The sequence below is a fragment of the Eptatretus burgeri genome, chromosome 15, assembly GCF_056783735.1.
Source record: "Eptatretus burgeri isolate ZD-2024b chromosome 15, Ebu_testis_v1, whole genome shotgun sequence".
Taxonomy (NCBI): Eukaryota; Metazoa; Chordata; class Myxini; order Myxiniformes; family Myxinidae; genus Eptatretus; species Eptatretus burgeri.
In genome coordinates, this window is record NC_140975.1 from 4499101 (window position 1) to 4524901 (window position 25801).

A 25801-nucleotide genomic window follows, 5' to 3' on the forward strand; every position below is an offset into this window, starting at 1 on the left:
AATCATTTTCTCTGGAACACTAAGTCCGATCGACAGGAAATTTTCACCATAGTATGTATCTTTTTTGATAGCACAATCACGTTATAATTATGACGTCATTGGTCACGTGGTACGGTCGCCATCTTGAAAAAAGCGATAAACTTTGGACATCTGTATCTCGGAAACCGTGCAATGGAAAAAATTTTCGTTTGATACATTTTACTAAGCTCCCTATGGGGAACACGTGTGATTTTTCGTGACGTCATAGGTGAAGCGATATACCGGTGAAAATTCGTCAAGTAGAACGCCATATGGGAAAAATCTGAAAAATTCTGAGCATCATCTACGCCAAAAATCACTGACGAAAATGTTTTTTTTGACGTCATCGATGACGTAATTCGGCCGCCATCTTGTTTTTAGTGTTTTTTTTTTTAAATCTTCTTCTCCAGAACGGCTATGCAGATTAAGGCGAAACTTTACACGCACATTCCCCCTGAGGTCCTCTTTCAAGTTTGTTAATTTGTTGTTGATACGTCACATGGTTTGGCGGCCATCTTGAAAAAACCCTAAAACCTTCAAACATCTTCTTCTCCAGAAGCGCTGGTCCAATGAAGGCGAGATTTCAGAAATATATTCGTGACATGTATGCGATGCAAGTTTGTTAATTTCAAAGTGATAGGTCACATGGTTTGGCCGCCATGTTGGATTTAAGAAAAATATTAAATAAAGTTTTCTCTGGTATTTCATAAGCCATCGAAGCGAAAATTTGCAAGTGCCTTCCTCGCTCAAGTCTGCATACATGGTAAAAATTTTTACCTCAGAAGTCACATGGTTTGGCGGCCATCTTGGATAGAAAAATAGACTTTATCCGATTTACACAAAACTTCACACACTTGTTCGGGTCGACGATGGAAAGCAGAATTTAAATTCATGATATCCTCGGTCACAAGGTTCGGCAGCCATCTTGGATTGAAAATGAATAAATTTTAAAAATCTTCTTCTCCAGAAGGGCAAGACAGATGAAGACGAAACTTCACAGATATATTCCCCATGAGGTCCTTTCTCAAGTTTGTTAATTTGTTTTTGATCGGTCACATGGTTTGGCGGCCATCTTGAAAAAACCCGAAAACCTTCAAACATCTTCTTCTCCAGAAGCGTTGGCCCAATGAAGGGGAGATTTCAGAACTATATTCGGGACAGGAAGGCGATATAAGTTTGTTAATTTCGAATTGATAAGTCACATGGTTTGGCCGCCATCTTGGATTTCAGAAAAATATTAAATAATGTTTTCTCTGGAACCGCTTAACCAAACGAATCGAAAATTTGTAATTATCATCTAGCAGGCAGTGTGCACGCTTGGTAAAAATTATGATGTCACACGTCACATGGTTTGGCGGCCATCTTGGATTGAAAAACGCACCTTTACCGATTAACACGAAACTTCACGTACGTGTTCCAATACCCAGTTGGAAGCAGAATATACATTTCTGATGTCATAGGTCACATGGTTCGTCAGCCATCTTGGATTGAAAAACAATATCTTCAAACGTCTTTTTCTCTGAAACGGCTGAACAGATCCAGGCGAAACTCCACCACTATGACCGCCTCTCCATGACGAATAAAAAGTTCCCACCCCCTTTTGAGGTACGATGCAACGTTTGGCAGCCATATTGGATTGAAGGAAAAATATTAATTAATGTTTACTCTGGAACTACTGCATCAATAAATGTGAAACATCAAGTTTATGGTGGAACGCTCATGCGGAATGAGGGTTTGAAATTTCAACGCGATCGGGCCCAGGGTTTGGCAGCCATGTTGGTTTTAAGAAAAATATTAAATAATGTTTTCTCTGGAACTGCTTAACCTGGAGAAGCGAAAATTTGCAGTTATCATCCACCATCGTGTTTGCACACGTGGTGCAAATTATGACATCACAAGTCACATGGTTTGGCCGCCATCTTGGATTGAAGGATAAATATTAATTAATGTTTACTCTGGAACCGCTGCCTCTATATATGCGAAACTTCAGATTTATAATTCAGGTGACATGCGAAATAAAAGTTTAAAATTTCAACCTGATCGGTCACGCGGTTTGGGAGCCAGAATTATTTAATTATTTGAATCTGGAAGCCAGTAATAACGAAATTGAATGCTTTGTGCTGCCCGGTTCGTAACTCATCTGTTCCGTGCCGTCTCGAAGCAGGCCTGTGTTTGTATCACTATTAAATAATGTTTTCTCTGGCACCGCTTATCCTTTCAATGCAAAACTTTGCGACTGTCATCTGCAGAAAGTCCCATGTTGTATCAAAGGCCGACACGTCTGGGTACCCGGTCATCACTGCCAGCAGTTATAAAGTGGCAGTTCTAGTTAGGGTACCCTGTGAGTACAGGGTACCCTATTGTTTTTCTTCTGTTTATTATTACGCATTATTATTATTATTATTCTTCCGCCGTAAATTTGCAAAATTTCCAAATTTTTTCGCTTTAAATGCCATTTTCTCAGAAATGGTAAGACCAATCGACACAAAATTTTCACCAAATATGTATCTTTTTTGATAGCATACATAATTGATAATTATGACGTCATAGGTCACGTGATACGGGCGCCATCTTGAAAAAACAGATCAACTTTGGACCTCTGTATCTCGGAAACCTTCTAGTGTAAAAAATTTCGCTTGATACATTTGAACAAGCTCCCTCTCGGGTATACGTGTGATTTTTCGTGACGTCATCAGTGAAGAGGTATCCCAGTAAAAATTCGTCAAGTAGAACGCCACATGGAAAAAATTTGAAATTTCTTGAGCATCATCTACACAAAAATTCATCGTAGAAAAAAATATTTTGACGTCATCAGTGACGTAATTCGGCCGCCATCTTGTTTTTTGTGTTTTTTTAAAAAAATCTTCTTCTCCAGAACGGCTGTGCAGATTGAGGCGAAACTTTACAGGCACATTCCCCCTGAGGTCCTCTTTCAAGTTTGTTAATTTGTTGTTGATACGTCACATGGTTTGGCGGCCATCTTGAAAAAACCTTAAAACCTTCAAACATCTTCTTCTCCAGAAGCGCTGGTCCAATGAAGGCGAGATTTCAGAACTATATTCGTGACATGTATGCGATGCAAGTTTGTTAATTTCAAAGTGATAGGTCACATGGTTTGGCCGCCATGTTGGATTTAAGAAAAATATTAAATAATGTTTTCTCTGGTATTTCATAAGCCATCAAAGCGAAAATTTGCAAGTGCCTTCCTCCCTCAAGTCTGCATACATGGTAAAAATTTTTTACCTCAGAAGTCACATGGTTTGGCGGCCATCTTGGATATAAAAATAGACTTTATCCGATTTACACGAAACTTCACACACTTGTTCGGGTCGACGATGGAAAGCAGATTTTAAATTTATGATATCATAGGTCACAAGGTTCGGCAGCCATCTTGGATTGAAAATGAATAAATTTTAAAAATCTTCTTCTCCAGAAGGGCAAGACAGATGAAGACGAAACTTCACACATATATTCCCCATGAGGTCCTTTCTCAAGTTTGTTAATTTGTTCTTGATCGGTCACATGGTTCGGCGGCCATCTTGAAAAAACCCTAAAACCTTCAAACATCTTCTTCTCCAGAAGCGCTGGTCGGATGAAGGGGAAATTTCAGAACTATATTCGGGACACGTAGGCGATATAAGTTTGTTAATTTCGAATTGATACGTTCGACGGTTTGGCCGCCATCTTGGATTTAAGAAAAATATTAAATAATGTTTTCTCTGGAACCGCTGAACCAAACGAATCGAAAATTTGTAATTATCATCTACCATCGTGTATGCACGCATGGTAAAAATTATGACATCACACGTCACATGGTTTGGCGGCCATCTTGGATAGAAAAACGCACCTTTACCGATTAACACGAAACTTTACAAACGTGTTCCAATACCCAGTTGGAAGCAGAATATAAATTTCTGATGTCATAGGTCACATGGTTCGTCAGCCATCTTGGATTGAAAATGAATAAATTTTAAAAATCTTCTTCTCCAGAAAGGCAAGACAGATTAAGCCGAAACTTCACACATATATTCCCCATGAGGTCCTTTCTCAAGTTTGTTAATTTGTTCTTGATTGGTCACATTGTTTGGCGGCCATCTTGAATTTACCTTAAAACATTCAAACATCTTCTTCTCCAGAACACCTGATCTGATCAAGGGGAAACTTCACACCCCTATTGCACATGAGTAGGGAATACAAGTTTGTTAATTTCTAATTGATAGGTCACATGGTTTGGCAGCCATGTTGAATTTAAGAAAAATATTAAATAATGTTTTCTCTGGAACTGCTTAACCTATCGAAGCGAAAATATGCGTCTGTCATCCTCCATGACATCTGCATACATGGTAAAAATTATGAGGTCACAAGTCACATGGTTTGGCCGCCATCTTAGATTGAAGGATAAATATTAATTCATGTTTACTCTGGAACCACTACTTCTATATATGCGAAACTTCATATTTATAATTTAGGCTACATGTGAAACAAAAGTTTAAAATTTCAACCTGATCGGCCGTGTGGTTTGGCAGCCAGAATTATTTAATTATTTGAATCTGGTCGCCAGTAATAAGGAAATTGAACGCTTTGTGCTGCCCGGTTCGGAACTCGTCTGTTCCGCGCCGTCTCGAAGCAGGCCTGTGTTTGTATCACCATTAAATAATGTTTTCTCTGGCACCGCTTATCCGATAAATGCGAAACTTTGCGACTATGATTTAAGTCTCACGTTGTGTCAGTTGTGTCAAAGGCGGACGGACTGGGTACCCGGTCATCACTGCCAGCAGTTATAAAGTGGCAGTTCTAGTTATTATTATTATTATTATTTTCCGCCGGCGTTTTGCACCCTTTTTCGCTTTAAAAATCATTTTCTCTGGAACACTAAGTCCGATCGACAGGAAATTTTCACCATAGTATGTATCTTTTTTGATAGCACAATCACGTTATAATTATGACGTCATTGGTCACGTGGTACGGTCGCCATCTTGAAAAAAGCGATAAACTTTGGACATCTGTATCTCGGAAACCGTGCAATGGAAAAATTTTTCGTTTGATACATTTTACTAAGCTCCCTATGGGGAACACGTGTGATTTTTCGTAACGTCATAGGTGAAGCGATATACCGGTGAAAATTCGTCAAGTAGAACGCCATATAGGAAAAATCTGAAAAATTCTGAGCGTCATCTACACCAAAATTCATCGTCAAAAATGTTTTTTTTGACGTCATCGATGACGTAATTCGGCCGCCATCTTGTTTTTTAGTGTTTTTTAAAAAAAAAATCTTCTTCTCCAGAACGGCTGTGCAGATTGCGGCGAAACTTAACACGCACATTCTCCCTGAGGTCCTCTTTCAAGTTTGTTAATTTGTTGTTGATACGTCACATGGTTTGGCGGCCATCTTGAAAAAACCCTAAAACCTTCAAACATCTTCTTCTCCAGAAGCGCTGGTCCAATGAAGGCGAGATTTCAGAACTATATTCGTGAAATGCATGCGATGCAAGTTTGTTAATTTCGAAGTGATAGGTCACGTGGTTTGGCCGCCATGTTGGATTTAAGAAAAATATTAAATAATGTTTTCTCTGGAATTTCAGAAGCCATCGAAGCGAAAATTTGCAAGTGCCTTCCTCCCTCAAGTCTGCATACATGGTAAAAAATTTTTTACCTCAGAAGTCACATGGTTTGGCGGCCATCTTGGATAGAAAAATAGACCTTATCCGATTTACACGAAACTTCACACAGTTGTTCGGGTCGACGAGGGAAAGCAGAATTTAAATTTATGATATCATAGGTTACAAGGTTCGGCAGCCATCTTGGATTGAAAATGAATAAATTTTAAAAATCTTCTTCTCCAGAAGGGCAAGACAGATGAAGACGAAACTTCACACATATATTCCCCATGAGGTCCTTTCTCAAGTTTGTTAATTTGTTCTTGATCGGTCACATGGTTTGGCGGCCATCTTGAAAAAAACCCGAAAACCTTCAAACATCTTCTTCTCCAGAAGCGTTGGCCCAATGAAGGGGAGATTTCAGAACTATATTCGGGACAGGAAGGCGATATAAGTTTGTTAATTTCGAATTGATGTCACATGGTTTGGCCGCCATCTTGTATTTAAGAAAAATATTAAATAATGTTTTCTCTGGAACCGCTTAACCTAACGAATCGAAAGTTTGCAATTATCATCTACCGTCGTGTATACATTCGTGGTAAAAATTATGATGTCACACGTCACATGGTTTGGCGGCCATCTTGGATAGAAAAACGCACCTTTACCGATTAACACGAAACTTCATAAACGTGTTCCAATACCCAGTTGGAAGCAGAATCTAAATTTGTGATGTCATAGGTCACATGGTTCGTCAGCCATCTTGGATTGAAAATGAATAAATTTTTAAAATCTTCTTCTCCAGAAAGGCAAGACAGATTAAGCCGAAACTTCACACATATATTCCCCATGAGGTCCTTTCTCAAGTTTGTTAATTTGTTCTTGATTGGTCACATGGTTTGGCGGCCATCTTGAATTTACCTTAAAACCTTCAAACATCTTCTTCTCCAGAACACCTGATCTGATCAAGGGGAAACTTCACACCCCTATTGCACATGAGTAGGGAATACAAGTTTGTTAATTTCTAATTGATAGGTCACATGGTTTGGCAGCCATGTTGAATTTAAGAAAAATATTAAATAATGTTTTCTCTGGAACTGCTTAACCTATCGAAGCGAAAATTTGCGTCTGTCATCGTCCATGATATCTGCATACATGGTAAAAATTATGAGGTCACAAGTCACATGGTTTGGCCGCCATCTTAGATTGAAGGATAAATATTAATTCATGTTTACTCTGGAACCACTACTTCTATATATGCGAAACTTCATATTTATAATTTAGGCTACATGTGAAACAAAAGTTTAAAATTTCAACCTGATCGGCCGTGTGGTTTGGCAGCCAGAATTATTTAATTATTTGAATCTGGTCGCCAGTAATAACGAAATTGAACGTTTTGTGCTGCCCGGTTCGTAACTCGTCTGTTCCGCGCCGTCTCGAAGCAGGCCTGTGTTTGTATCACCATTAAATAATGTTTTCTCTGGCACCGCTTATCCTATCAATGCAAAACTTTGCGACTGATTTAAGTCTCATGTTGTATCAGTTGTGTCAAAGGCGGACACTTCTGGGTACCCGGTCATCACTGCCAGCAGTTATAAAGTGGCAGTTCTAGTTTATTTTATTTTTTTGTTTGTTTGTCTGTAATCACGTATAAAAAATTCTGCAGAGCACAGTTATCATTGGAAATTTTTGTAACTTCGCATGTCAGAGGCCTATAGAGGTCCCTTTCTGCGCATAACATTTTGAAGGTCAAGGTCAAAGGTCAAGGTCACTTTGTCGCAAATCAGGGGAGTCGACGAAACCCTTATTTTTTGAGTAATTTTAATCTAATCGTCTCCAAACTTCATGGGAATATAGGTCATGGTCTGGCGCTCAGTTGATTAATTTTTGGTGGCAATTGGCCTTGACCTTCATGGTTAGCACCTGAGGTCAAACATATTTGACCCCAAGGTCAAATTTTCAAGTTTTAGGAACCATATCGTGTAGTACCTCAAATTGAACACCTCGATGAGTGCTTTCTAGATTTGTCAAGCTTGAGATATTGTGACGTTATGAGGCAAACACATATTTTTGTTGGTTACTCTGTAGAACGATTCTCATCGGAATCTCTCGTAGGCAGATATTCCTCAAGGAGTCGCTCCTGGTGGATAGCAGCTCTGTTCACCTCAGTGTGACCTTAAAGAAGTCACACGTGGTCACCTTTTGGCAAGATACGGCTCACCCTGCGGGTGACATTGGTTTATTTATTTGTTTTTCCTCTTTCCTCACCTACCGACCATGATAGCACGGATGGAGCTTATATCCATCATAGATCAGGAAGTGTCGGTCATATTGATGCAATGTTGTTGACCACATGCAACTTGTTCCACACCCGTCACACCATTGTTTACATCTAAAACTCTCAGGTTGCCTCACTATCTACACTCAAACGGACGAAGCCGAGAAACACCAGGATGCCAGTATATAACTGGGTCGGGACTCAAACCCAGGCTACACAGTTTAGGTGTGTGTGTCTGTGTGCGCGCGCGTGCTACTGGTAGTTGGTTATTTGGATTGGTGAAATGCTAAACTAATGTAATCAGCCATGAGTGCATGGAATGCAGACACACTGAGAACTGGTGATCGGTGACGTGGACAAATGGACAAATCCGATGCTGGATGTTTTGACAGCTCAGCCGACACCCCCTGTGACGTGTCGGGAAGGTTTACCAACGAACAGGACGGTGTGGAGGGATCGTGCAAGGTGTTGTGAACGTCTGAGAATCTCACCGATCCCTGCATGTTGATAAAACCCCGATCGTGTTCCTCGTGATACCGCAATGATCGATCATGGAACAAATTTGTCACGCCATCGGTCTCTCGTGTCTCTCCCCACCATGTAATGTGTAAGCGTTTGGAATAATCTGTAATCTTCCGAAACCACCGCAAGTGATGGGAAAAATGCCACAAACACCTGAAGCACGATCAAGCTGCAGTGTAATATAAATAATTAAATGCGGTCGGTGGATTTCTCGAAACAGATATTTTGCTCATTATGCAAAATGTAAACTACCAAAGTCGGGTAAGTACTGTCCTACTATTTCTGGTCGCTTGGGGAAGGCCCTTCACTTGCCACAGTGACACGCTTCACTTCCTATTGGGTGACGAAACTGCACTTGCAGGTGAGCAGGTACCTGTTTGGTGTTTGACGAGTACCCCAGAGGAAGGCAAGTCTGTGTGAGTCGGAAATTGTTTATATTATTTGTTTCAAGGTAGTGTGGGTTGTGGGGTTTGTGGAGGGAGGCATTACCGGTAAGTGTTCAGTCTTGGTGTTTGCGATGTCCTGCTTTTAGAACAACAAAGAAATCCATTATTTTTTTTAATTATTTACTTTTTGTCAAGGTGATTGTGTGTTTTTGTTTTTTTTGTGTGTGTGTGTGCGTGTGTAGATTGGAGAGTCACTATCGTGATCCTGGAGTTCCTTACGGGGCTGTTGTGCGTGATAGCCATTATTTTAGCTGTGCTGGCCGTGTGTAAAGTCTTATCTATCCGTAGTTTTGTGCCTGGGGTCTGCATCCTACTAGCTGGTGAGTGTTCTCCCTTCCCTGTGAACCCCCTCACTCTTTGGAAAGTTTCCATGGGCTCTGTATGAGCCATTTAATTAATTCATTTATCCCTGACATCTCATTCCGTCTGCTGTGTTCCAGCTCTGCTGCAACTCATCGCGGTCATCGTGTACCCGGTGAAGTTCCTCGCGGAACCTGGAAGCCTGCCACCTCCAGTCTATTACGAGTTTGACTGGGGCTATGGGGTCGCTTTTGGAGCTTTCTTCTTCATGGTAGCTGCTGGCATCATGTTCTTCCTGAAATCGTATTCTAACAAGCAAAGCTACTGATTGATATCGGTTGGCCTTGCTGTGCTCCATCCGGCTACTCTCGGCACAACGCCACACCGCCCTAAGGAGCCACGGTAGCTTGGGCCCAGCAGCCTTGTCAATCGGTTTTCGGGATAGGGTCCACAAAATGAGTCGCGTGATATTTGCCTGATTTGGATATGGTCCGTCCTACTACGTCTACCTTTGGTTTATTTTACAGTCTGAAGGTCTGGAGCATCTACCCAAAGTCCATAAATAATAATAATAATAATATCAAAACAAAATCTTGCTTCTGGAATGCTGTTTGGAGGAATACCATTTGGAATTATTTTTATTTTTTATTTCAGAATCAGATGGCATCGAGATCCAAATTATATTTTAAAAAAATGTAAAATTTCTATTTCAGGAACAACTCTTTAATTGTGCGAACTGTTCAATGAAGCGTCACGGTTTCTGGGGTCATCGGAGTGTGTGCTTCATACACACACTTGACCCAAAACAATCGCATCATGTGGAAAGTCTTGATAATTATTGTTTGTTTGTTTGTTTTTTTTATCTGTCACGTACACGTAGGCCTTTTCTGTGGTTGGAAACAGGATGCTTGTTCGTTTCTGCCCTGGCTTTTGTCGAACAGTTCTTTGCAGATACGAAGGCTTTGTCTCGACCAACTACCCACCACTGTGATCTGATTAAAAGGTCTCTAAGTGATTGGTGGAGAGACCAACAGATTCATTTGAGTGGTGGTGTTAAACCACTGGCTTGAAAGATGTCCTATTTGAAATGGAGCACCAGTTCTTCACTTTTTCATGGCACAAGGGTGTGCAGCTATAGAGTCTTGCTCTTCTATAAACTTCCAAAACCAAATCCGTCTGTGTCCGACGTATTAAAAGTCTCTTTTATGGACGCCTTTGTGTTAAGCTTTGTCTCAACGGTTCTGCTCGTTGTACTTTGATTTTCCTTGCAGTTTAAGTCCAAGAATTGAACTCCATTTAACATTCAAATTATTAATTAATTTTTTTTTTTTAGATGGGTAGTGTTTGGGGGGGGGGGGGTTGTTGAGAGTCCGTTACACAACGGCTCCGCATGCCTACCCATGTCCGATCCAAGAATGTCCTAACTGGAGCTTCCAGAGGTGTTGCGGCCTATTTGGGCATGTCAGCGTCCCGCCGGGAATTCCACGAAGTCGCACTTTGTTTTATCGGTTTCACAGACGAATGTGGAAACCACTTGCAATGAGGGGAATGCACGCACCTGGTCCCGAGTCCTTGAGGCCACTCGATCGGGGGTTGAGGTAATGGGGGAATGTGGGGCTCATTGGATTGTGACGGACCGTGGCTTGCTGTTTGGCTGTTCTTATTTTAACTGTCTGGTGAATAATAAAATACATTATCTTTGCATCTTTTCAACGATTCCTTTGTTTTTATTTTTTTATTGTCAAATAATCCTGGAGAAATGTTTTCATTGCATTGTTGTTTGGCAGTGACCCCTGTCCAGAATGATTATGTGGTTTGTTTTGTGGTTTCACAGTCTAGTGCTCGGAGTTCGACCAGGTGACCAGACCCTAAATCGTACGTTCCTTTTGGCCCCGATACCGAACGGTTCGGCAAAGGCAAATTAATCAGGTACTTTGTTTGAATCGGGACAGTATGATGATACCAATGTTATGTTGTGCTGTATGACCGCACGCACGCACGCACGTACGCACGCACACACACACACACACACACACACACACACACTGGTAGGGTATGCTTACATATTACAAGCAATAATGAGCCATACTTTGAACGTAGGTACAGAAATAGCAGCAGTTGCACAATGACCTCCTATTGGGTCACTCACCTGCAGGAAGCACAACAAGGCTGCACTTACTTCCACCACCAAAGGTGAAGGAGGTTATGTTTTCACCCCCCTTTGTCTTTGTTTGTTTGTGTGCAGGATATCTGAAAGTTGTGGATGGATGTGGACAGGTTGGGTGTGTGACAAAGACTAATTGGTTAGATTTTGGTGAAGATTTGAATCCGGATCTGGATATGAGAATTATTTAAATTTTAAAGTGATTCTTCACCATTGAGAGAATGGGCCAAAAACGATATAGTACTCAATGGCATGATATCTCAAAAATGTATTGGGCCCCATATGTTCTCGTGAGTCAGGCATTACGTGGCGGAGGTATGCACTCCACCGAGTGCTCCCCCTATAGTTTTCAGATATTTTCATTTACGGAGGCTTTCCAACCACTGTGTGATTTCTACGTCACCCAGAAGGTACTGAACATAAATGTGAGTGAGTGGTTAAAATGAGCTTTACATATTGGATTCTAACAAATGCAACCCATCGCTTCACTGAGGGGAAGGGATTAAGAAGGGAGGGAGGAGGCAGAGCAATGAGGGAGGGGGAGAGAGCGACGCCTCACCAAATGTAGCTTGTACGCTCGGGGGTGGGAAGAGTGGGAGCAAGCAGGATGGGGGCTGGGGGGAGTGAGAAAGTGGGGAGGTTTGGGAGGACTTGTGGGAAGGATAGAATGAACAAAGTGGGGTACGTTAGCACAGCACTTGGAGACTGGGGAGGGGGGTTGGGAGGAGGGGAGGGTGGGGAGCATGAGGGGAAGGGAAGGATAAAACGTGCCCAAACAGCAACATCTTTTTAACTGCCACGTTCTGTATAAAACCAGGAAGGAGCATTTAAAACCCACTATATACCTGGCAAAGACCTACCTACCTGCATGCATGCATGCTCGCACATGCACCCCTCTTGCTGGCTCACTCCGAATCTGATTCGTACTTTGTACACCATGGAGAAGCTGTTTTAAATTGAAAACTAAACCGTCAGTCCTTAACAGAAGGGGAGGGTGGTAGAGGAGTGAGGGTGGTGACGTGAGGGAGAGGAAGGAGGGGGGGGTTCCGGCAAATGGGATGTCCAGTTTAACGTTCAACTGAAAGACGGCACACACGTTGATTATTCACCCTGCCTGTGAAACACCAGGATGATAGTTTATAGCTGGGTCGGGATTCAAACCCAAGCTTGACAGCTTAGAGCGAGTGTACATACCTCTCTGCTATTCTGCCGTGATGTTGCGATTCATCGCTGTGTCTCAACTGAATACATTTTTTACTCATTGTAATCATCCAAGTTATTTTGCCTTCCTAACCCTGGAGATGTCCCCCACGGAGACCCGCCATTGAAGCTTCAAGAACACTCGTCAAGTGGCTTCGGTGAAGCAACCGCTCCAATGAAACGGTTGAAGAAACTTTCAAAAATGAAATGTTGAATTTTTTTTCTGTGGATTTATCTTTGTCAAAGTGAAGGGTCATATAATGAAAGAAGATCGTACAAAAAAGGGGAAGTTTGTAAAATAAAATTGTATCGTTTCAGAGAGCCAGGCACCGCACGACAACGTGGGGGAGAAGCGCAGTCGGGTCGGTTCTGAACATTGTTCAAGTCAATCGATAACTTCAGTGACAGTGCGAATGATGTAGAACACTCAAGCAAGCACTCCAACAAAACGGTTTATTCGGAATGGTTGGCGAAGCAAGCGATTACCGATCACCAATCAGTCTTACAAACACCATACACCCAAAGATGCCCGAGCGATCTCCGAATTGGAGAAATAAATTATTATTATGTTTAGCAGTGGTAACTACTGCTGAAGTTAATAAAGAATTTTGAAAATTCGAGAGGCGGGTGGGGGACAGGAAGGCAGCTGTGTGGTTTAGGGTTAATTTCTATTCATACTGTTTCATCAAAATGATTCTGCACAGGATAACAGTGAAGATGAAAACAAAATAATGTGTAAAACATTTTATACCAGTCATACTATAAATAGCACCCAGAGACAAACACCGCCCGAACACGTCCGGAGACAAACCTCTCCTGGACATAACCACCGTCCAGACACGTATGGAGATAACCACTGGCCGGATATGTCCAGAGAGGGAGAGGGTGGGAGGGTAGGGGAGAGTGGGAGGGGGGAGAGAGAGAGTGGGAGGGGGGAGAGAGAGAGTGGGAGGGGAGAGAGAGGGAGGGGGAGAGAGAGAGTGGGAGGGGGAGAGAGAGGGAGGGAGAGAGAGAGAGAGGGAGGGGGGAGAGAGAGAGGGGAGAGGGAGGGGGAGAGAGAGAGGGAGGGGGAGGGAGGGGAGAGAGAGGGAGGGGAGGGAGGGAGAGAGAGAGAGGGAGGGAGGGAGGGAGAGAGAGAGAGTGGGAGGGAGGGGGAGAGAGAGAGAGTGGGAGGGAGGGGAGAGAGAGAGAGAGAGAGAGTGGGAGGGGGGAGAGAGAGAGGGAGGAGGGGAGAGAGAGAGTGGGAGGGGGAGAGAGAGAGGGGAGGGGGAGAGAGAGTGGGAGGGGGAGAGAGAGTGGAGGGGGGAGAGAGAGGGAGGGGGAGAGAGAGGGAGGGGGAGGGGGAGAGAGGGAGAGAGAGAGAGAGAGAGAGTGGGAGGGAGGGAGAGAGAGAGAGAGTGGGAGGGAGAGAGAGTGAAAGAGAGAGAGTGTGGGAGGGAGGGTGAGAGAGGGAGAGAGAGTGTGAGAGAGGGAGTGAGAGAGTGGGAGGTGGGAGGGGAGAGAGAGAGAGAGAGAGAGTGTGGGAGGGAGGGGAGAGAGAGAGGGAGGGAGAGAGGGGAGAGGAGAGAGAGAGAGGAGGAGGGAGGGGAGAGAGAGAGTGGGAGGGAGGGGAGAGAGAGAGAGTGGGAGGGAGGGGAGAGAGAGAGTGGGAGGGAGGGAGAGAGAGAGAGAGAGTGGGAGGGGAGAGAGTGGGAGGGGGAGAGAGTGGGAGGGGGAGAGAGAGAGTGGGAGAGAGAGTGGGAGGGGGAGAGAGTGGGAGGGGAGAAAGTGGGAGAGAGAGTGGGAGGGAGAGAGAGAGAGAGAGAGAGGGAGGAGAGAGAGGGAGAGAGAGGAAGAGAGAGAGGAGAGGAGAGAGAGGGAGGAGAGAGAGAGAGAGAGAGAGAGAGAGAGGAGAGAGAGAGGAGGAGAGAGAGGGAGGGGGAGAGAGAGGGAGGGGGGAGAGAGAGGGAGGGAGAGAGAGAGAGGAGAGAGAGAGAGAGGGGAGAGAGAGGGAGGGGAGAGAGAGAGAGAGGGGGAGAGAGAGAGGAGAGAGAGGGGGGGGAGAGAGTGAGAGAGAGAGAGAGAGAGAGAGAGAGAGAGAGAGAGAGAGAGAGAGAGAGAGAGAGAGAGAGAGAGAGAGAGAGAGAGAGAGAGAGAGAGAGAGAGAGAGAGAGAGAGAGAGGAGAGAGGAGGGAGAGAGAGAGGGAGAGAGAGTGGGAGGGGGAAGGAGGGAGAGAGAGAGAGAGTGTGGGAGAGGGGAGGGAGGGGAGAGAGAGAGTGGGAGGGAGAGAGAGAGAGAGGGAGGGGGAGAGAGAGAGAGAGTGGGAGGGGGGAGAGAGAGAGAGAGGGAGGGGGGAGAGAGAGAGAGGGAGGGGGGAGAGAGAGAGAGGGAGGGGGAGAGAGAGAGTGGGAGGGGAGAGAGAGGGAGGGGGAGAGAGAGGGAGGGGAGAGAGAGAGGGAGGGGGGAGAGAGAGGGAGGGGGGAGAGAGAGTGGGGGAGAGAGAGAGTGGGAGGGGGAGAGAGAGAGGGAGGGGAGAGGAGAGAGAGGGAGGGAGGAGGGAGGGAGGGAGGGAGAGAGAGGGAGGGGAGGGAGGGAGAGAGAGAGTGGGAGGGGGAGGGAGGAGGGAGGGAGGGAGGGGGAGGGAGGGGGAGAGAGAGAGAGTGGGAGGGGGAGAGAGAGAGAGAGTGGGAGGGGAGGGAGGGAGAGTGGGAGGGGAGGGAGGGAGAGAGAGAGAGTGGGAGGGGGAGAGAGAGTGGGGGAGAGAGAGAGTGGGAGGGGGAGAGAGAGAGTGGGAGAGGGAGGGGGAGGGGGGAGGGAGGGGAGAGAGAGAGAGGAGGGAGGGAGGGGGGAGGGAGGGGAGAGAGAGAGTGGGAGGGGGAGGGATGGGAGAGAGAGAGTGGGAGGGGGAGGGAGGGGAGAGAGAGTGGGAGGGAGGGGGAGAGAGAGTGGGGGAGAGAGAGAGAGTGGGAGAGAGTGGGAGGGGGAGGAGAGAGAGAGGAGGGGGAGGAGAGAGAGAGGGGGGAGGGAGGGGAGAGAGAGAGGGAGGGAGGAGGGAGGGGGAGGGAGGGGAGGGAGGGGGAGGGAGGGGAGAGAGAGAGAGTGGGGGGAGGGAGGGAGAGAGAGAGAGTGGGAGGAGAGAGAGAGTGGGGGGAGGGAGGGGAGAGAGAGAGAGTGGGAGGGGAGGGAGGGGAGAGAGAGTGGGAGGGAGGGAGAGAGAGAGAGAGAGTGGGAGGGAGGGAGAGAGAGAGTGGAGGGAGGGGGGAGAGAGAGAGAGTGGGAGGGAGGGGGAGAGAGAGAGAGAGAGAGAGAGTGGGAGGGAGGGAGAGAGAGAGAGTGGGAGGGAGGGGAGAGAGAGAGAGAGTGGGAGGGAGGGGGAGAGAGAGAGAGAGAGTGGGAGGAGGGGAGAGAGAGTGGGAGGGGGAGAGAGAGAGAGAGGGTGGGAGGGGGAGAGAGAGAGAGAGAGAGAGAGAGTGGGAGGGGGAGAGAGAGGGTGGGAGGGAGGGGAGAGAGAGTGGGAGGGGGAGAGAGAGAGTGGGAGGGGGAGAGAGAGAGAGTGGGAGGGGGAGAGAGAGAGTGGGAGGGGAGAGAGAGAGAGAGAGAGAGAGAGAGAGAGAGAGAGAGAGAGAGAGAGAGAGAGAGAGAGAGAGAGAGAGAGAGAGAGAGAGAGAGAGAGAGAGAGAGAGAGAGAGAGAGAGAGAGAGAGAGAGAGAGAGAGAGAGAGAGAGAGAGAGAGAGAGAGAGAGGAGAGAGAGAGAGAGAGAGAGAGAGAGAGAGAGAGAGAGAGAGAGAGAGAGAGAGAGAGAGAGAGAGAGAGAGAGAGAGAGAGAGAGAGAGAGAGAGAGAGAGAGAGAGAGAGAGAGAGAGAGAGAGAGAGAGAGAGAGAGAGAGAGAGAGGAGAGAGAGAGAGAGAGAGAGAGAGAGAGAGAGAGAGAGAGAGAGAGAGAGAGAGAGAGAGAGAGAGAGAGAGAGAGAGAGAGAGAGAGAGAGAGAGAGAGAGAGAGGAGAGAGAGAGAGAGAGAGAGAGAGAGAGAGAGAGAGAGAGAGAGAGAGAGAGAGAGAGAGAGAGAGGGAGAGAGAGAGAGAGAGAGAGAGAGAGAGAGAGAGAGAGAGGAGAGAGAGAGAGAGGAGAGAGAGAGAGAGAGAGAGAGAGAGAGAGAGAGAGAGAGGGAGAGAGAGAGAGAGAGAGAGAGAGAGAGAGAGAGAGAGAGGAGAGAGAGAGAGAGAGAGAGAGAGAGAGAGAGAGAGAGAGAGAGAGAGAGAGAGAGAGAGAGAGAGGAGAGAGAGAGAGAGAGAGAGAGAGAGAGAGAGAGAGAGAGAGAGAGAGAGAGAGAGAGAGAGAGAGAGAGAGAGAGAGAGAGAGAGAGAGAGAGAGAGAGAGAGAGAGAGAGAGAGAGAGAGAGAGAGAGAGAGAGAGAGAGAGAGAGAGAGAGAGAGAGAGAGAGAGAGAGAGAGAGAGAGAGAGAGAGAGAGAGAGAGAGAGAGAGAGAGAGAGAGAGAGAGAGAGAGAGAGAGAGAGAGAGAGAGAGAGAGAGAGTGGGAGGGGGGAGAGAGAGTGGGAGGGGGGAGGAAGGGAGAGGGAGAGGGAGAGATGTGTGTGATGTACTGTTGTGCATCACACAGTACATCACACACAATGTACCCAGCGATTCGTTGCTATGATGAACAGGCATTCGATAATAATATGAGTGAAGAAAGTGAAAACAACTTTATCGTGAAGAAATCCTTGCGGCCTGTTCAAAGTCAAGGCATGGTTGAGCAGGCCAAAACACATGGAGGCTTCAGACCCCACAAAGGTAAGCATAAAGTACTCAACAGACAGGGAGGAAGGTCTGAAGTGTAAACAGGACTCGATGGTGTCTGCTATGGAGACAAGAACCAGTGATGGCTCGGCCTTCAACTTGGCCACATGATCCCCTTTTGTCCTTTTTCCTCCAGGCCCTCCAAAAATACAGGGTGATCCGAGCTTGGGTCAATTCCCCACTTGGATCCTCCAAGCGAGGTCTACGTCCTCCTTTCCACACAAGCCTCTTTGTTGTTTCCTGGTGGATTCAGTTCTCCTTCTGGACTTTCGAGTCCCAACGAGTCTCTCTTTGTCCTCATGAATTCCCCAGTCAATTCTCTTGTATTGACTTTCGGACCCGATTCCTCCTGGGTGGACATTCCATCTCGGATGCCGCACGGGGGGGGGGGGGGGGGTTGGCCCCTATAAATATAAACACACCGGCCAGAGAGATCGTAATCGGCTGATGTGCCTCTGTGATGGGAAGTCCTCACTTAGCCCTGCCAATGACAAGTTTTTACAGAAACATAATTAAATTAATCTGTAAACTCTGTCTATAAATTACATATGCTACCTCCTCAGCATGAAGTGTCGTCACAAATGACTTACTCTGACAAATTCCATTAAATGGCAACGTCACTGACTCAAAACACACGGAGCACACTCCGCTTACCACGGTCTCGCAATGGATCCCTCCGCCCTTCCACACAACAGTACATCGCACACATGTGTCACATGGTACATTACAAACACGTGAGTAGATGATAAATGGGGTTTCTGGGACTCCCCTTCAAATGAATGGGGGAAAAAGCATAAACTTTCTGACTCAAGCCCCAAAAGCCCAAAATAGGAGACTGATTTTCTCCCCACCTATCCCCTTCCCTCCCATAAAAGCAAATGTAAAATTGAGACTGACTGATTTAAGCACTTCTTCCCTTTCATATTTTCATTCCACTCAGAGTGAACCAACGAATATTTGACCATGTTCTACTTTAGGGAATAACTTAATTTTCTTATAACATTCATTTCCATCGAGTATATTCACAAAGAATAACTTGGAACTTGGATCTTGGTTTAAGTGTCTTTGTTGAGCAGAAATGAAATGATAAACTCCTCTTAATGCTCTTATTTGACCACCTCCTGAGCCACATATCATTTTGAGATTGTAGTAAATTGTTTTTCCATTGTTCAATTGATAACTATCAAAGTTTTCAGTCCATTCAAGGATATTTATTTTTTTCTTTACATCCTCCAACTTATTTGTGCTTAAATTTATCTGCTAATTTGTTTTATCTACTTTTACCCCGGTTATTTCTTCAATAAGACTTATTTGATATTTCTCACATTCTTCATGTTTCCCATTTAAATACCAAGGCTGATTACATGTCCACTCTTTGGTTTGGTCATTGCTTGGTTCTATCATTTATAAATCAGTAAAAAGATGGCGGTTGCCTGTTAAAATTCCCAACCCAATATCTTAACACTTATACTTGTAACCATAAGGGAGACTATTGATTCCATTCTCTAAAATATATCTTTTATCATCAAAAGCTCCTAATCAGGTCAGGTATGGGAGCATGTGCCAGAACAGCGCGTCGCTGCGTCCACTTTCCGCCGGTACTCCAGGGGCCTCTGTCTGGCCATCCCCCAAGCAGATGCCAGGCCCATCCCCATCTCCTTGAGATGATGGTCAACCTGTTGCAACCATGAGGCACGTGGTCGGCCCACTGGCCTCCTCCACTCATGAGACTCCCTCGCTGAGAGAATCTGGTGAGCAGGATCAGCGTCAGGAAAATGAGCCACATGTCCATGCAGCCGCAACTGACGCTCACGGACTATGCAGGTAACAAATCTCATCCGAGTCTCTCTCAGCAACCGCTCGTTGGACACAAAATCCGACCAGCGATAGCCAAGGATTCTCCGGAGAGACCTGGTACCAAAGGAATTAAGTCTCCGTCTCAGATCCTTGGTCAGAGTCCAAGTCTCGCACCCATAGAGCAAGACTGGAAGTACCAAGGACCTGAAAACTCGGACTTTCGTCGTCCCGCACAGGTACCGGCAGCGCCACACCCCATGATCCAGTGAATCCATGACTGCCCAGGCCCGACCCAGACGTCTATTGACCTCTGACTCGCAGCCAGCAAAGACATGAATATCACTGCCAAGGTAAGTGAATCTCTCCATGACCTCAACATCCTCACCACAAACAGACACAGACAGGACAGCAGCATCCAAGATGTCACCGAAAGCCTGGATCTTAGTTTTGACCCAAGACACCCGTAATCCCAACGGCTCCGACTCCTCATTCAGCACCTCGAGGGCCCCCAAGAGGATGTCTAAAGTCTCCGCAAAGATGACTGCATCATCTGCAAAATCAAGGTCCGAGATCTTGACATTCCCAAACGATGCACCGCAACTTGATCTCTCCGACATCCTCCCTAGAATCCACTCCATACAAGTGCTGAAAAGTGTGGGGGCAAGTACACATCGCTGACGAACTCCAGTAACAACTGGAAATAAGTCAGAGATGGTACCACCACACTTCACAGCACTCTCAGTACCAGAGTAGAGTTCAGACATCAGATTGATCAGTTTTGGTGGCACCCCACGAAGACCAAGAATCCTCCAGAGGACATCCCGATTCACTGAATCGAAGGCTTTACAGAGATCAACATAGGCTGCAAGCAGCCCCTGCCGAAACTCTCGACTGCGTTCGGTGAGGACACGAAGTGCAAGGATACGGTCAATCGTTGACCTCTTTGGTGTAAAGCCTGACTGCTCTGGACGCTGGTGCTCAAGCAGATGGTGGCGAACCCTATCAAGAATTATCCGAGCAAAGACCTTGCCCGGCACTGAGAGCAGCGTCACCCCTCGGTAGTTGTTGCAGTCTTGGCGATCACGCTTCCCTTTCCAGAGAGGGACAACAAGGCCCCTCTTTCAGTCAGTTGGGATGATGCCTGTGTTCCAGGCAGAGCACAAAACTGCATGCAACGACACGAGTGCAGCATTTCCACCAGCCTTGAGAAGTTCGGCATGGATGCCACAGATCCCTGGAGCTTTGCCCCGTTTCAACTGGTTCACCGCAGCCCGTGTTTCCACAAGTGAAGGTGGACCACAGTTGATTCGAGGGTCAGCAACAGGGATTGTAACACCCTTGACGTCCAACTCGACAGCTGGGGGATCAGCCTGGTACAACCGCTCAAAGTAACCGGCCCAGCGGGCCTTCACTTCAGACTCCTCTGTCAAGAGCCGACCACTCTCTGCTCGAACTGCAGTGCTCCGAGGGATGGGCTTGGATGAACGTAATGGGCGAATTCCCCTGTAAGCGGGACGAGAATCTCCTGTCCACAGGTGTTGCTCTACCCCCTCACAGATTCCTCGCACATAGGCCTCCTTGTCCACCCTCAGTGCACGTACAGTTTTACGCCTCAGCTCCCTGAACAGCTCAGCTCTGCCATTCAGCCTGGCCCTGCGACTCTGATCAATGGTATCCAGTGTCTCTTGAGAGACAAAATTCTTCTTTGCCCTGCGGTGAGCTCCAAGGCATCCACCGGCAACATCAAGGACGGTGGTCTTGAAGGCGCTCCACAACTCCTCAGGACCCCCCAAAGCACCCAGACCCCCCAAGTGTCCACTCAGCCTGTTCGCAAACTCCTCAGCTACTCTCTCATCCCTGAGCTTGGCAACATGGTACTTAGGCCTAGGCTGGGATGGTACCATTCTCCAGGATTTAAGGTGCAGCTTTAGAGTTGCTACAACAAGCCTGTGGTCAGTATTGAGGAACTGAGCACTCCGGTAGACCCTGCAGTTCTGGATCATCCTCCAACGACCGTCAATGAGGACATGGTCAATCTCCTTTGCCACACTGCCAGCGTTGGAATACCAAGTCCAGCGATGAGCGTGTGGGCGCTGAAACCATGAACCAGCCACCTTAAGTCCATGACTTCTTGCAAAGTCAAGGAACTTAGTGCTATTCTGGTTCATAGTTCCTGACCCATGGGGACCAACACACACCTCATAACCGTCCCTATCAGTTCCAGTCGATGCATTGAAATCTCCCAAGACTAGAAGTGTATCTCGTCTGGGGCACTGATCAACCACAGACTCGAGTGTGGCGTAGAATGCATCCTTCACGGTGAGATCACTCGCCTCAGTCGGAGCATAAACAGAGACCAGGGAAATGACACCTAAGGAGTGACGAATCCTTAATCTCATAATACGCTCGTTGACCGGTGTTACCTCAATTATCATTGGGGTCAGCTTATTGGACACAGCTACAGCAACTCCTTGGGTATGGTAACCATCAGAGCGACCAGACCAATAGTAGGTGTAATCACACACCATAATCTCGCCGCAATCCGGTCTCCGAACCTCAGAGAGAGCTGCAATCCCGATGTCCAAACGCTTGAGCTCAGATGATAACAGAGACAGGTGATCATCCTCTCTTAGGGATAGGACATTCCAGGCACCCACCCGAAGGGATCGCCTCAGGTTAACCCAAGGAGATCGCCGTCTTGTGGACGACACCTCAGCACCACTCCGACACACTCTCCCGCAATCTGACCCAGGGATGTTACCCCGTGGTTTCCCTCCTATCATCAAAGATTGGGGGTCCCGAAGGCTTTGCCCCAATCCTGTCATCCGGTGAGCTGCCCTGCGAAGGGAAGCTGCACAGGAGGTACTCCCATGGAGTGGGTTTTCATATTTTTTTGCGTTTTGCGGAATGAAGGGTTTTACGGTGGCCGGAGTGCAAATCCTGCCACCAACCTCCTAATAAGAAGTGACCCAACTGCAGGAGGACGTCCGCAGACACAGTTGGGCACTAGATATGGATGGCCGTTGGCTCACAAGGAGCTCCTCCACCCTTTGACAGGTTTTGTTTTTAATCCTGCTGGGTGTCCATATCCAAACACCCTCCTCACCAGAAAACCTGGTGGGGGAGACTGTTTAGTCGCTGACAACCCGACCATGGAACAGGTTAGTACAGGTTTACATGGTACTTGTAGCAGGTCACAAATCGAACCTGACCTGACCTGAAGCTCCTAATGTTTTCTTATTTATCTCTTCTGTATATAATTGATGTTGATAACTTCTTATTGTATTCATTTTTCTGTTCTCTTCCTTCTTCAGGGCCCTGTCACATCTTGACATTTTAGCCAGCTGATGGCAACGTATCAAAATGTATGTAAAACGCTGGCATACGCTGAACTATTGATGGTTTTTTTTCAGTTTTGGGCATATTCATAACGAGTTGGATGGATGCATAACGTATTAGTAACGTACACAGAACGTTTCGATAACTTATAGATAACTTATACCAACGAATGCTTCGCGTGTTGTCGGCGTTCACAACCTATGTCCAACGATAGTCTAACTTATGCATAGCGCGGCAGCGTATTGCCAACGATCATATAGCCTATTAATAGGCTGCCGCTCAACGATTTAAATCGTAACCACACTAGAAATCGAAGTGTCAACATCACCGTCATGCCGAACAAAAAAAAAAAAAAACCATGGAGTCTGGAACACTGACGGGTTTCTCCTGTGAACCCCATTTTTATATACCAATTCCCCTAAAGGCCCGGTCACACCTTGACGTTTTAGCCAACGTATGCCGATTTTTGAATTTTTTTTCTAAAACGCTGGCACACGTTGAATACGTTATGGGTAAGTTTTGATAACATTGAGAGCACGCTGAAAAACACTGCCATACGTCGTTGTACGTTGGCTTTAAACGTTGTACTTTTTGGTTGTCCTCAAATTTTTTCATGCTTGAAATTTCACGACGTATGCCGGCGTATGACTCACACGTTCCACTACGCTGGCCACAAGTTGTATGCACGGTCTGCGATCGTTGACAGACGTCAACACATGCTACTTGTAAGTTAATCATAAGTTGAGACACGCCGATGTAATGTTTAGCGTACCCGAAACTTATTTCTAACCTATGATTAACGTGTTGTTGGCACGTTACGCGATCGTTGCCACACATCGACAGACGTTACTTTTAACTTACTCATAGGCTGAAAGACGTCGGTATAATGGATCGTCCTTGCGTCAGCATCCACGGCCACGGCCAGGACACTTATTTGCAGCATTCTTCAAACTTTGCTTCGGCATGACGAGGATGTTCACACTTCGATGTCTAGCTTGGCTATGATTCTAATTGTCCATCGGCAGCGTCTATTTAAAATAGTCGAGTTTGAGCGTTTTAACACGTTCAGAAGAAACACTTCAAATTTCCAAACCCCAGCGTCAAAAAACAAAGGCGAGTGACAGCAATTTAAATCGTTCATTGTAAACAATGAAAATAGTTGAGTGGTACCGTTTAAAAGTCGTTGAGTGTAAAAAAAATCCAATTGTTGAGCGCAAGCGTCTATTTTCAATAGTGGGGTTTGAGCGATTTAGCACGTTCAATAGAAACGATTAAAATTTCCGAGCGCCAGCGTCGAAAAACAAAGGCGAGTGACAGCAATTTAAATCGTTCATTGTAAACAATGAAAATAGCTGAGTGGTACCGTTTAAAAGTCGTTGAATGTAAAAAAATCCAATTGTTGAGCGCAAGCGTCTATTTTCAATAGTGGGGTTTGAGCGATTTAGCACGTTCAATAGAAACGATTAAAATTTCCGAGCGCCAGCGTCGAAAAACAAAGGCGAGTGACAGCAATTTAAATCGTTCATTGTAAACAATGAAAATAGCTGAGTGGTACCGTTTAAAAGTCGTTGAGTGTAAAAAAATCCAATTGTTGAGCGCAAGCGTCTACTTTCAATAGTGGAGATGCAGCCATAATCGTTGAGTTTATCATTTAAATCGTTAAATCATTAAACGCAAGGACGATCCATCATAACCCACACCCTCCCCCTCACACTCACCTACTACTGCCAACATGAACAAACTACTACTAATACTAATACTGATACTGATACTGATACTGATACTGCTGACATGGACATCGACTCAAAAAGGACTCGAAAACACTGTTGGGTTCCCCTTTTATGAGCAGCATTTTTATATACCAATTCCCAAAACCGCTGGGAACACGTCTTTATATGGCAGTTGTAAGCTAGAAACACGTTAATTTATTTTTTTTGTCGACCGGAAGACGTCATTGGAATACGTCTACATACGTCGATGTGTGTTGGGACTACGTAAAGAATTGGTTCAAAGCACGTCAAACATAAGTTAGAAATAAGTTTCGCGTAAAAAAAAAGACATTACCGCGACGTGTTTCGACTTATGAGTAACTTATAAGTAGCGTTTGTGGACGTGTGTAAGCGTCCACATATCGTGTGTAAAACTTATCCCCATCGCATGCGGAACGTGTGTCATACGCCGAGTACGTCGTAAAATTTTGAACATGTTTAAAATTTATTGACGTACTCTACTTACTACGACGTATGATAGCGTACTTTAGCGTTCTACTCACATATACCAAACTTACTCATACCGTATTTGACGTGCCCCAACGTTTTAGACACATTTTTCTTAGGTCGGCATACGCTGGCAAGATCGCCAAGGTGTGACCGCGATGTTGACACTTCCATTTCTACGGCAGTTATGATTCGAATCGTTGTGCGTCAGCCTTTTAATAGGCTACGTCACGACATCGTCGGCGATGCGTGCAACGTGCTATGCCTAAGTTAGACTATCGTTGGGCATCGGTTGTGTAGGCCGACAACAGGTTCAGCATTCGTTGGTATAAGTTATCTATAACACAACGAAACGTTCTGTGTTTGTTACCAATGCGTTATACATAAGACCAACTCGTTATGAATACGTCCGAATCTTTAAAAAAAAACATCAAAAGTTCAATGTAAGCCAGCGTTTTACATACATTTTAATACGTTGCCATCGCTGGCTAAAACGTCAAGGTGTGACCGGGCCTTTACCAATAACCTTTTTATTCTTTGATGAAAACAACACATCACCTGACTTATAATTACTTGTCTCATATATATCAATATCATCAATCATATCCTCATATACATCACTTGTCTTAATTTCTAATATAAAACTATTTGTATCCATATATAACTAGAGGGGGAGCACTCGGTAGAGTGCAAAACCTCTGCCGCCAATACTGCTGGGTCACTTAAGTGAACCCGATATCCTATTCATTGTAGGTCAAAACGGATCAGACTCTACTGAACCACGATTGAATAAACTAAACTAGATGGACGCGCATGTAGAAATGCCAAAATAATAAAATCGAAATTTTTTTGAAAAAAAAGGTGCAAAATTTTAGTTTTTTTTTCTCTAAATTTTTTTGGGGGGGCAGGGTGGAAATCACTTAAAACATGTAGAAATGCAAAAAAAAATTCAAATATTTTTCAAATAAAATCGAAATTTTTTTTGAAAAAAAGTTGCAATTTTTTTTTTCTCTAACAAAAATTTTTTTTTTTGGTTGGAAATCACTTAAAACATGTAGAAATGCAAAAACAAAAATTCAAATATTTTTTCAAAATGGCCACCATAGCGGTCACATTGGACTTTGGACCAAGTCCAAAATCCAATGGCA

General features: G+C 45.5%; 1 protein-coding gene across 1 annotated transcript in view; it reads left to right on the top strand.

The window, feature by feature from the left end:
• The window catches only part of LOC147011353 (transmembrane protein 47-like), a 27831-nt gene extending 16964 nt beyond the window's left edge, over positions 1-10867 (top strand). The window contains exons 2-3 of the mRNA XM_085858482.1: positions 9041-9178; positions 9299-10867. Of these exons, the coding sequence (XP_085714608.1) occupies positions 9041-9178; positions 9299-9486 (326 nt within the window). The 3' untranslated portion in view covers positions 9487-10867. The remainder of the gene's footprint in view (positions 1-9040; positions 9179-9298) is intronic.
• Positions 10868-25801: the final 14934 nt, after the last annotated feature.